The sequence below is a fragment of the Rousettus aegyptiacus genome, unplaced genomic scaffold (assembly GCF_014176215.1).
Source record: "Rousettus aegyptiacus isolate mRouAeg1 unplaced genomic scaffold, mRouAeg1.p scaffold_m13_p_6, whole genome shotgun sequence".
NCBI classification, from domain to species: Eukaryota; Metazoa; Chordata; class Mammalia; order Chiroptera; family Pteropodidae; genus Rousettus; species Rousettus aegyptiacus.
In genome coordinates, this window is record NW_023416309.1 from 55,739,877 (window position 1) to 55,752,345 (window position 12,469).

At 54.2% G+C, this 12,469-nt stretch overlaps 1 protein-coding gene across 9 annotated transcripts in view; it reads right to left on the minus strand.

The window, feature by feature from the left end:
* CHST15 (carbohydrate sulfotransferase 15) overlaps positions 1-12,469 on the minus strand; it is an 88,707-nt gene that overhangs the window by 15,712 nt on the left and 60,526 nt on the right. For all 9 annotated transcript variants that reach the window (XM_016155182.2, XM_016155190.2, XM_016155165.2 and 6 more), the window contains 3 exons: positions 11,456-11,795; positions 9,514-9,660; positions 6,293-6,449 (listed from right to left, as the gene is read on the minus strand). In XM_016155182.2, coding sequence (XP_016010668.2) covers positions 6,293-6,449; positions 9,514-9,660; positions 11,456-11,795 — 644 coding nt within the window. The remainder of the gene's footprint in view (positions 1-6,292; positions 6,450-9,513; positions 9,661-11,455; positions 11,796-12,469) is intronic.

Here is a 12,469-nt window from a genome sequence, read left to right on the forward strand (position 1 = left end):
GTCCGCAGTCATCAAATGCACCGGCCCCGCTCGGCTCCCTGCAGTGCAGGCCGGTTGTTCCCCTGCGGTGGGCATCTTGCTCTCTCTGATGGGGAGATGAGTGAATGAGCCGAGTCCAGGCTTAGGAACCCACAAAGACTGGGGTCCTCACTGCGTACAGAGCTTCGCAAGAGCGGAGAGTCATCCCGATGATGGCTCATGGTCCAGTCTCTCTGTGTTTAACACCGTTTGTTTCTTTGGGAAGTGTCTACAATGGCCCCCCTGGAGAGGCCAGCCGCACACCAAAGTTAAGCCTCCCCAGGGCGCAACACAGCGATGGCTGGTGGGTGGAAGATGTCTCGCCAGGGACAGCTCTGAAGGGCCATCCTAGCCCCAGAGCCCCGGGGGGTCTATTGCAACCCCTCCCTCTGCCCGTCCTGCCCCATCGTGCCCCACCACGCCTCGCAGGGTTGTTTCGCATGCAATTTTTATCACCCTTCTGCACAGAAACCGGCGTCTCAGAGACCACCTCCCGGGACCCAGCCTACGACAGGGGCGAAAAGCTCGGCTCCTCAGTCAGACCGACATGGGATCAAACCCCAGCCTGGCCGCTTCCCAACCATGTGACCGTGCACAGGTGCCTTTACCCCACTGAGCACCTCACCTGTGAGCACATCACTACAGCCCGCTCACCTGCTCGCAAACCTTAAAAGAGGCAATACCTGGAGAGGGCTTGGCACAGAGCCAGGCTAACGCCAGGTCGCATCGATGAGGGCCGTCCCCACCTCCTCGACTTGACGCGCTGCAGGAGGGCGGACGGAAAGGGTTCTCTCCGACACAGACACCACGTCCGGCACAACCAGCGTCTCCTGAGTGAGCTGGTAAGTGCTCAGTTTCCTTATTATTATTGTTTCCAGCTACAAGGACCAAATAGTAATAGCTAATAATTCTTTCCACTTTTCCTGCACCGTTTAAATATGTTACCTATGTTAAGTCATTTAATTCTCACGACCTGAGAGGTAGGACCATTTCTCCCCATTTCACCGATGAGGAAACGAGGCACGGAGACGTTAAATAACTTCTCCGAGGTCACACAGCCGGGGAGTGGCAGGGTTCCAGTGCAGACCACCTGTTCCCCTGGGGCTGTGTCTCTGCGGCCATGATCCTGGTTCGCTGGCTGCTCACCACCCCACCACCCCCTCTGCAGATGCAGCGGAAGCCATGAACCCAGGATTCCTGCGCCAAGGTCCAGGGCTGCTCGTCACTCTCCCTCCAAACGACTGACGGCATGTGAACGAACGTCTTTCATTAAGGGCCTCCCTCGTTCCTTCCATTCCTAGTTTATCATCATAAATTGATTAATTATATAACCAGTCCAGTGGTTGTTAAGTAACTGTTTATATAAGCAGATGAAGGAAATAACGCCCCAGGTTCCCAGGCGCTTGGGTCAAAACCAAGTTCATACACTCTTAACTGAGCTGAGTTCTCCTTCCCTTTTGACCTATCATCCTAAAATGTGAAAAGCAAAGTTCCTGTGGTGGCCATTTCTGGGCATTGCATTAAGACTACATGCAGAATTTAACCCAAAATACAGAGACGGTAAAATCCTTAGCAGATGGAGCCTGACAACTCTCTAGATGTCCCTTTAATGAACTACGCCAGAGGGGTCAGCACCTTCCAGCCATCTTTCCCGTTTCAAAAAGGCTGTAACTGCCTCTGAATTAAGAGGCAAACTCCTCTATCAACCATCTCACAAATGAAGAGGCAGCAAGCTCATGTGAGATGCACTGAAAAGAACAATCTTTTCCACTTGAGAACTGAATCAAATGAAAAAAAAAAAATCTGTTTGTATTGGTGGCTTCTTTTTAATTAACTGGGACAATGTGGCCAATGAATGCTTCACTTGAGTTTTAAGTTACTGTTATTCCTTACACAGAGAAACTTGCAACGAGAATTCCTGAACGGCCCCGGCTACAAGAACCACCCATCCACTCGCCACGAACCCTTTTTTCACCTCCGAAACCTACACGGACTTACCATCTACATCTTTCTCTGCAAACGTACAAGTGACTGATTCGATTTCACTTATAATTCCAACATTTTCAAACCCCTTACCTTTGATCAACTCTAGAGTAGAAGCTAAATGTAAATCTAAAACTAGAAATAGAAGTCCCCCCTTATCTCCAAGCCAATTTGTAGAAGGAAATGAACAATTTGGCTCAATCCCACTGGCAGCTAGCAAGCCAGAGAAACTCCCACTGGCAGAGTGCAAGGTCACGGAATGACAGACACGGCTAATGGCCCGGGACCCAATTAGGCTATGGAAACTTGGGGTCTGAGTGTTTGTTTCTTCAAGAGTGACCTAACCACCCGATGTCTATCCTCCTTTCTGGCTGGGTTGGGAAACGAGCCATGATAGGCCATGAGTCACGGGTCCTAAAAGGAGGAAATTCCTATTGTCACGCACTTGCATGAATCTTTAAAAAGCGATGGGACAGCTGCTGCTATCGGCAACCGCACGGGGACCGTGCATGTGACGCGCACTCCGACGGACACGGGAGGCCCTGCCGTGACGCACGGCACCGTGGTGGCCGTCAGCCTTCTCCTGGCTGCGGGGCCCTGGTGCCTGAGGGGCTGGCTGGAGGGCGGAACGGAGAGCGAGTGTGGTGGGTAGCGTCTAGGGTGGTCCTGGGACCCCCGCTTCTTGGTAGTCACGCCCTGTAATGTCCTCCCCTTAAGTGTGGCCTGGACCCCTGACTTGCTGCTCACCAGCAGAGCATGGCAAAGGCGAGGCCTGTCATTCTTGCCATCAGATTTCAAACGACAGAGACTTCCGCCTTGGCGGCGGACTCTTTCCTTTGCTGGCTCTGATGAAGCACCCGGCCATGTTGGCAAGTGGCAAGCCAGGGGCAAGGCATGGCGGTGGCCTCCAGCCAGCGCCGGCTGAGGACGAAGCCCCTCCTTCCAACAGCCCCTGAGGAACTGAACTCTGCCAACGACCACGCGGGCATGGAGCGGATCCTTCCCCGGTCAAGCCTTCAGATGAGACCCCCGTGGTGACAGCGCGACAGCAGCCAGGGAGACGCGCTGAAGGGCAGTAAAGCAGGGCCGGGTCCTGCCCCTCGGAGACCGTCAGGCAGTGGCTTGTCAAACGGCTGCAGAAGGTGGACCCGGCAGGCGCACCCACGCTGGGCTGGCTCCCGGATGCAGGCCACCGCCGTGCATCCTGCCCTTGCCCTCCATCGTGACGGGGTCGACGCCCAGCTTCTGTGAACACGCGCCGGCTCCCGGAGGGCGGGCGCGCGACGCCTTCCTGGTCCACCAGTGTGTGTGCGCTCAGCAGCAAGCAAAGGCCAGCATGTGGCCGGGGCCATAAACACTTCAACGGGCGATTTCTGTCGCGTCAAGGGCCAGGCAGGCAAAAAGCCTGCGTGCGTGGTTATAAAATAAAGTATAAACAGAGTATTCATTCTTACAAAAAAAGGAAACCGGGGTGGCTACTCGGGGCGGCCGGCTCGCGGCCCGTGAGCCGTCGGAAGGCAGGCGGACCTCTGGCCGGGGTCCGAGCGGCGGGCGGGGCAGGCGCTGCTGCTGGCTCCGCTGCCCGAACCCGGGCAGCGCGACTCCCCTCCCTGCGCCAGGGTGCACCTTTCCGGCCCGCACGGCCTCGGGGGCGTGATCGGAACGACGGGAAGAGAGGGTCACGCTCAGGGAAGCCCACGTGGTCGTCACCTCCGCACATCCGTCCCACGGCTCAGAACGCTTCTTCCCCGGTCACCTTCCCCCATCCACCTGGCAAAATCTGATTCGTCCTTCAAAGCCCAGCTTGGCCTCAGCCTCTTCTCCAGACCATTCGTCCCAGGGCGTCCTCCCCAGCAGCTGCTCCCCCCTCCTGAGCCGCCTCATTCTCCCTCTGCCCTTGCTGGATCCACAGACCGTAATAACCACGGCCATGCCCGTCTCCCCGACCAGCCGTGAGCTCACGCTGCCCCGAGGCCGAGGACAGGGCAGGCACACACCGAACCAAGTCCCGACATGGACCAGTTCCCACCTCTCCATGCCCAGGGAGCCACAAAGGGCCGCGGTCTTCACCCCTGACCCCCGCAGCGTGACCTTCCTCGGAACGAGGAACTAGGCGATGTGACAGGAAGACGTTCGGCGAGCAGGAAGCACAAGCCTTAGAGGACGTTTCGACCTTGTGAACTGCAGCTGGGGGCGGGGTGGGGGCGGGCGGCAGAACAGCTGTGAAAACACCTCAGTGGGCCTTAAGGGGTCATTCAGTCACCGGGCCTCTCCTTTCAAGGCCGACAGTTATGTAATCATGATGCCTCAAGAGCCCCGACAGGGTGTATCAACCATTCTCAACCAAGGGGGACCAGCCCGCTTCACGGGCAGAAGGGCCAAACTCCCACCTCCACAGTGTGGGAACTGGCAAGTGGGGTGTGGGAGCCGCAGCGAGGTCAAGGCCGCCTCGGAGCCTGAGAAATGGATTCCTGAGGCTGGAGGGTCACAGAGGCAGAAGGAAGCTGCCCGTGGCCATAGACGTGCCCCGCACGGCACCAGGAGGGCCGCGGGGCAGAGACAGAGGGGACCGGCCAGCTCCCCTCTGACCAGAGCACACTGAGAGCAGCGGGGGCCACTCTGAGAACTCCACGGGAGGGTCGCGATCACGGCAGGGAGGCCGGGGCAGGGCTTTTAGGCATGTCCTTCTGGGGGCGACGATGTGAAGGGAAAGAAGCGAGTGTACGGCTGTGTTCACACACGTTCCGCACTCGCCTGCCCAGAGGAGCAGTCTGGAAGGAGAGAGACCGACATACAAACACCGGTTCTCTGCGTGGGAGACTGTGGGCGTTTTTAAAGACAGTCCAACAACGTCTTTTCTAAAATTTCCACAAAGAACATGTCTCACTGCTACTGCTGCTGAGGACACAGGGCTGGGAATGTGTACCAGGCCAGCAAGGAACCAGGGCAGTTATCAGCATCCCAGGCCTGCCATGTCGAATTACCACGAACTGGTGGCTTTTAACATGAGCAATTTATCCTCTCACAGTCCTGAAAGCTAGAAGCCTGGTATCCGGTTGTTGGGCCCCTCTGGGGACTTGCCCCGTGGGGACTCTGAGGGAGAAGCTGTTCCATGCCTCCGTCCCGGCTGCCGGCCGCGGCCAGCAGTCCCCGGCATTCCCTGGCATCTGGCAGCCTCACCCCAACCTCTGCCCCCATTACCACGTGGCATTCTCCTGTGTCTGTCTCTACGTCGAAATTTCCTCTTCTCGTAAGGACATCGGCCACTGGATAAGGGCTCCTGCTAATCCAATATGACCTCATCTTAACTTGAGTCCATCTGCAAAGACCCCATTTCCAAAAAAGGTAGTATCCACACATCTGGGGGGGGAGGCGCATAAATCAACCCGTAACGAAGGGTAATTAGCCCAAAGGAAAAGAAGACACGGAGAGCCATGACTGCTGTCTTCAGTCTCTGGCAGGCTCACCCATTTCAGAAGGATCAGATGTGACCTCTGGTGTTCGCTCTTATGGGGAAGAAATAGGTCCCAAGTGTGGACCCACCCGAAGACAGACTCTGTCTCAAAACAGGAAGAATGCCCTCGCAGAGCTGGACTGGCCACACTGGGTGGGGAACTCCCACCCAAGGGTCCTGGACCAGACTGGAGCCCTCTTCCCTCTGATGTGGAATCGGTCGGGGCGACGTTGCACTAGACAATTGCAAGGCCCTGGCAGCCCCGAGATTCTGCCGCCCATGTGGGCGTCACCAGCGAGTTCCGCCCCGCCCAGCGCTGGTCGGGCCACCCCACACTGACGGCTCCATGTTGTCCTAGCTTTGCCTCATCCACACTGGGCAGCCCCCCGCAATTTACAACAAAGCGGCTGTCCATCGTTTTCCTTCCTCTGGCCTCTCGAGGACAGCCTGCACACTCCGAGCCCACGAGATGAAGGCATCAATCAAGTCAGGAGGCAAGGAATTCTGGAGGATTCTGGGAGTGTTTCTCATTTCCTGACAGGGCCCGAGGAGGAGCTCGAGTTGCCAGGTCAAAGTGGCCAGAGGCTGAAGGCCCACAGACCAGGGTCACAATGGCTAGGAAAACAACCCACAATTTAGACACAGTGAAGATTGCCCCAAGAATAACATTTACATAAGAAATAGCAGTAACATGACAAGTTAAACGTGTTTATCTAAAAAATAATAATAAAAATAAATAATAAGAGAGGCACGATCTTGTTTGTGATGAGAAGGAAGTCTGCTCTCCAAAACTGCCTTTTCTTTTCACCCCAACAAAAAAAAATCTAAACTACCCACCTCTCCACGGGGTCCCTGAGCATGACGATCAGTTTTGCGTCTGGCTGAAAGGCGTGGATGAAGTCCTGGGTCAGAAAGGGCGGCTCGCCATCCGTGCTGTTGTCGTAGAAGAAGGTCCAGGCGTTGTTGTCCCACATGGTGGAGGCGCTGGCCTCCCCTGGAAACAGAAGACACTGCACATGAGCAGCGTGGCGATGGGCCTCCACCCCTGGGAACAGAAGACCCTGCGCATGGGCAGCGTGGCAATAGGTTTCCGCCCCTGGGAACAGAAGACCCTGCACATGGGCAGTGCGGTGATGGGCCTCCGCAGACGAGCCTACGCTGGGGTCAAATTGGGATCCGATGATGCCTCACTGGTAAATGTCCGGGAGCGTGCAAGCTGGTTCTCCACATGGGCAGACAGGCCTCCCGGAAGGGGAAGCTGAGGCCCACCCTCTGCCTCAGTGACCCCAGCCCCTAACACACACACAAAGACCTCAATCATCTGGAAATCAAGGTGATCCATGCAACACTGAGCCTCCCTCTTCTTCCCAGCTCCTTCCTCTCCCTACGATGTACAGAAACACCTCTACTAGCAGAGGACCTCCCCATTTCACGATATCTAACTCTGCTCACGGTGCACAGTTCCGTGGCATTTTAAAGGCTCACTGAGGATGCACGAGATGATTCCCTTCTGAAAGCATCAGGGATGAAGGAGTGGCTTGGGGAAGCTGATCCTCCTTAGGAAACTGGAAGCATTCTGCATCAGTCTGTCTTTGAAATCACACACTGGTGAGTCCCAGGGCACAAATGAGAGGAAGGCTTTGCGGGAGGGCACCAGGACCTTGGGCTCAGTGTCCTCCAAGCCTGCCCACCGCACCGCCCTACGCACAGCTGCATTCACTCAGTCCTGCCTGGGAAAAAAGGAAGTTGGTACTAGCTCCTGTTGCATCACGGTCTGCGCAAACGCATGACAAACTATTAACACATACATTCCAGGTCAGGGGTGAGGCCAAGACACACTTATTTCCACATCTCTCTCTCAGAAAACTCAATTGATTCTCTAACTTTTTTTTAGGACAGTCTTCAGAGTTTTGAAAGAAAGGCAAATCAATCAATGACAATTTCCTGATATTTTGCAGGAGACTCTGTGATATATGTCAGTCTCGGGGAATATCTGAATCAAAAACTAAGTCTCTTTGATCACTGACGAGAATGTCACCACAGCGCAGGGGGTGGGCGGGGCCCCATCTGTTCTGTGGACACGCGGTCACGTCCAGGTGAGTATCTCTGTCTGGTCTTTCTTTTTTATTTAAGAGAATACCATAGAATACAAAAAAAAAAAAAAAAGACGAGTCAATCAGAATTCCTTTGAAAATTCTACTCACAATGACTAGGAGAACGTTAGGACAAGGGAAGCATCTAAAACTAAATTGGCGCAGATTCTGTCGAACCTCATAAATGAACTGGCTCTACAACCACAGAAGCATCAGTCTATCCACCTGTCTATCCGGCCATCCATCCATCTATCCATCCATCCTCCTTTCATCCTTCATCCAGGCCTCCAGAAAGCATTCGTTTGATGATTAACACGTGCCCGGCACCCGCTCGGCCCTGGGGATAATCAGGGGAAAACACAGACAATACCCTTCCCTCTCAGACCGTACGATCTAGAAGACTGACAACGCGACAAACCAGCTGAGCCCTCCTGTGAGCACGCTGCCGGGGCAGAGCAGGGGCCTGAGATCAGGGCCTTCTCAGTACATCCAGAGCCCTAGCCCCAGAGGACTCAGCCACTTGAGTCCTTCGTGACTCCAGCCATCAGCCTGGACCATTAGCCCAGGAAAGGCCCTCTGTCCAACCCGTGGGCTGAGATGAAGAAAGACGCGTATCCTTCTACCCAGGACCCAACTGGAGGAAGCTGAAGCAGTCTGAATGACATTTCAGGGTAGGAGGGGCCCAGAACCCATGTGGTCCAACAAACACATTTTACGGATGTGTAGACTGAGTTCCGGGCCATAAAGGCTGGCTTGTCATGTGGCACAGAGCTGGATGGGGGCAAGGGCAGGGCTCCACGCCAGGTTTCCATCTGCCTTTCTGCTAACAGAAAACTCAACAAAGTCTGCTTCGGGTAAATATCAGAGCAACACATTTATTCTTTACTCTTCCTTTGTAAATCTAGAAGTAAATAAAATTAGGAAACCAAACTGAGGTTTTCCTTTATCATTTATTATCTTAGTCTTTATTTTCTGGCCCTAGGATACATATTTTCAGCTCTTTCAAAAGAACATGAAATTTTCCCAGAGGCACACGGGGTGGGAATCACAGTCAAATAGTAATTAGACTTGTGGTTTCTGGTGTTTGGACTCCAAGGCCGTAAGAAAATAGCTATTAGCCAGTTCACATGGGGGAATGGAGGGGTGTGATCTCGTCTGGCTCCCAGGGCTTGGTTTTGAGCTAAATCAATCAATCACCAATCAGGGCTTAGGCAAATAAGCCTGACACCTTGGACGTAAGAGTACCTTTCAAACGGTTGATTACAATTCCTCCTGGTTGCTAAGAGAGTCACCGAATTTGGAGATTCAAAATAAAATAGATATAGAAAAATAAAAAATACATATGGTTACCTGCCTCAGGTAACCAATTTAAGCAAAATATGCAACTAGATTTTTCTCTTTCAGAAGGCATATGTAAGCACCGTCTTCTCCTGAGCTGAACTCAATACAAAGAGCAAATATATGTTTTTAATAAAACATTCTTATGAATTAAAAAAATGATTTTTAATCAAACCACCTCATCTTGAGAGTCTAAAAGCATTCGGGTGACGAAGGCTGGGCTTTTCAACCGCAGTAAGGCACCAAGGATGCGCTACGGCTGTGTCTGTCTCTGTATAGAGCCACACTAACAAGTTCATGCATGCATGGTCTCTCATCCAAACTTAGATCGGTTTATCATGTAAAGAAGCCAAGTGTGTGTGCTTAATTAAAATAAAGACAAAGAAATGGCAACCATCTAAAAAAGCCATTTCAGATGCCCTTGAGTCTCCACAAACTAGGAAGTCTACATTTCTGCTTTACAGAAACTGTGCAAGTGACGTGAACATTTCACATGGGGGCAAGAGTGACAGACAGGTGGGGAATGCATACTCGACAGATGTGGGCAGGTGTCACGGAAACGTTCCGCAAAGCTGGGCCAGGCCCAGGGCAGGAGCGGGGCCCCACAGGAGCTCCACGAAGCCATACCGATAATGATTCTATTCATCTTGCTGTGCTCCTTTGCAGAGCTGGCCTGCAGTGCTTGATGGATCTGGTGTGCGGCCAGGTCAAAGAGGTCCAGGTAATCTTCCACGGGGTAGCGATCCCGCAGCCCATCTCTCAGGCGGACAATTCCTACACAAGAAGCAGGAGTTACTGAGGACAAAGTTGCCACTGCCAGGCTGGTGGCCTTGCAGGGAGTGACAGAGAAGGATGGGAAGGCCCAAGGCCAGCTGCAGCAGCCAAGGCTCAGCCTGGTAAGCTGCAGGAGCGGGCAGCAGGTAGGCAGGCATCTGCGAACTGGCTGCCTTAGTTTATTTAATCTATGAACACTTCAAGGAGTAGGACACACCACCATAAAGGCACATAGTGGCAGCGTAAAGGATGGCACAGCTGTTTGAGAGCTATAAATGTATCTATTTGGAGAGCCAGAGGGTTCCAGGCTGGTTAACTTGAGCACCAAGTGAGACCCTGAAGTGGCCAGGTTGCAGCTGCATCCAAGATACACACACTGCATCAAAAAGAGAAGGGAGGTTTTATCGGAGGCTCTGTCTCCTGGCCTACCCAGTCGAGCAGCCGGAGGGATGTTTGGGTGGAACTCGGGAGTTATTCTGGCATCAGCCACAGGCAGCCTAAATTCGCCCCTCGCCTTAAGCATGGGTACGTTTCCTTTGCAAGCGTATTAACCACACACTGCCCCACACCACAACTACCAAGCGTAATGGGAGATGGAAAGGGACTCTCCGTGGGCAAAAGAGCACGAGGTTCTAGGTGACGCTGGATACCGGATTCCCCAGGCACACCTCTGGGCCTCCCTCTTCCCCGCCGGGAGGCAGGGGGAGGGGACCTGGTTTTCGTTAACAGAATGGCAATGTGTAGGGAGAGCGCCCTTCACAAGTACAACCATGAAACCTGGTCTCCACGGCTGCCGCTGCCAAACCCCAGGAGACAGATTTATACTCTTGTCCACTCCTGGAGGACATCAAAAGGATTATGTCAAACGTTTGTCATGAAACACATTAAGTGTTGGGGTAAACTTGGGTTCCACTAAGAAAAATTTAAGAATCCCTTCTAAGCAATCTGGGTCCTTTACATGGAAAACGCCCTCTGGTCCGCCCAGACTCTGGCACTTGTCATCCCTTAGCTCCAGTGACCAAACGTCTCCTGGCAGAGGAAAAAGGTCAAGGAGAGGAAACAGTGACCTGAGGGGAGGGGCGTGGCATGGCTCCGCTGTGCGGAGCAGAAACCAGCCTGCAGAAGGGACAGGCCATGTCCATGGTCAACCCCATGGGAAGGGGGTGCTGTGAGCAAGGTCACCAGGAATTATCCTCATGCGGCAGATGGGGCAAGTGGGAGAAAACAAGGCACAAATATCTCAATGACGCGCTCACAGCCCATCGGCTGGGCCAGCAGGAAGCTGAAACCCCAGTCTGTGTGGCAGGCCTTCTTTCTATCGACCCCTCCCGGTGAGGGGGTTCTGACGGGACAGGCACAGAGCTGGGTGTGGACAGGCCCAGGCAAATGTCCATCTTGCCCCGGGCACTGACCACTGACACGGGCGCCAAGGCTCCCGGACAAGATGGGCTGCGGATTCTGCACCCTTCTGCTCGGCCTGCACACAGCTGGCACTCAGTGAATGCGCCCTGGGTGGTCGGGAGCTGGGTTCCAGCCCTCGGGATGCTCACCGGGACCTTGGACATATGAGTGGTCTGATCCCTGCGTCTCAGCGGGTTTTCTCATCTCCCCCGCCCCTGCCACACGCAGCCCATAGCAGGCTCTCTCGGCTCCCACCGACCCTGAGGACCCCGATGTGCGCAACAGGCGGAGACGGAGCACTGGGACACGCTGCGTCCCCTCCCCGGGCAGCCCCGGACGGAGCACTGGGACACGCTGCGTCCCCTCCCCGGGCAGCCCCGGCCCGCGCTCTCACCGAACCGCTTGCGCGTCCACCAGTGCGGCTCCTTGATGGCGGAGAACTTGACCTCGGGGTGCAGCCGCAGGCGGTCGTACAGGTCGGTGGTGCCGCACTTGGGCTGCCCGATGATGTAGAAGCGCGGCAGGCAGCGCAGGCGGAAGTGCCTGCCGCCGGCGTGGGACAGGTGGCCCCAGAAGGCCTTGCGCAGGGCGTCGAACGTGGAGCGGAAGCGCCGCGAGTAGAGCGCGTACGAGTTGCTCACGTAGGGGTCGGTGGTGTTCCGCCCCGCGAACTCCTCGTACCAGCACGGGCTCTTGCTATTTGGAAGAAATTTGGTGGGGATTACCGAAAACATCTGCAACGAGAAAGGGGGGACGGGGCGGGCACGTCGGGAGGAAGAACGTTAGCGCGACCGCGCGCGGCCCGCCCGGGCGCCCCGCCCCCCGGGCCCGGACCTGAAGCCGCATCTACAGTGGCCAAACGCTGAGGTCAAGCAAAACCTGGCGAAGAGCGAATGACGCTGTTTTCCTTATCCCAAAATCAAAAATAAATTTCGGAGAAGAGGAAGATAAAGGTTTAACCAAAATCCATTCTCTCCCCCTCTCTCATACACACACGACAGTCTAAATTACACAGCTGGAATATTTTTACTAGTTGTATCTTCAAACGGCCATCAGAGACAAAAATACTAATTAGGACAGGATAGAAACAGGATGACGGCGATCTACAAGAGCAGCTTTAATTGCCGTGACCGCGTTGCGAGCAAAAAGTCCCAGAACGGAATTATGAGGAGGGGGTCATCCTTCACCATTTCTAGCTGCGCGGATCAGCACCGTGAATTTCCTTCTTGGTGCAAACATCGTAAACAGACAGCGCTCTCCCAGTGCACTCTGATCCCCAAGGCTGTAAAATTATCCTTGTTATACTTGAGAAATTTGGGGGTCATTTTCTTCTTGTGTCCTTAAAGATGGTGGGGGGGGGAAGGAAGCATCCATTTTTAAAAATCCATCAATCAATAGAGATTAGCAA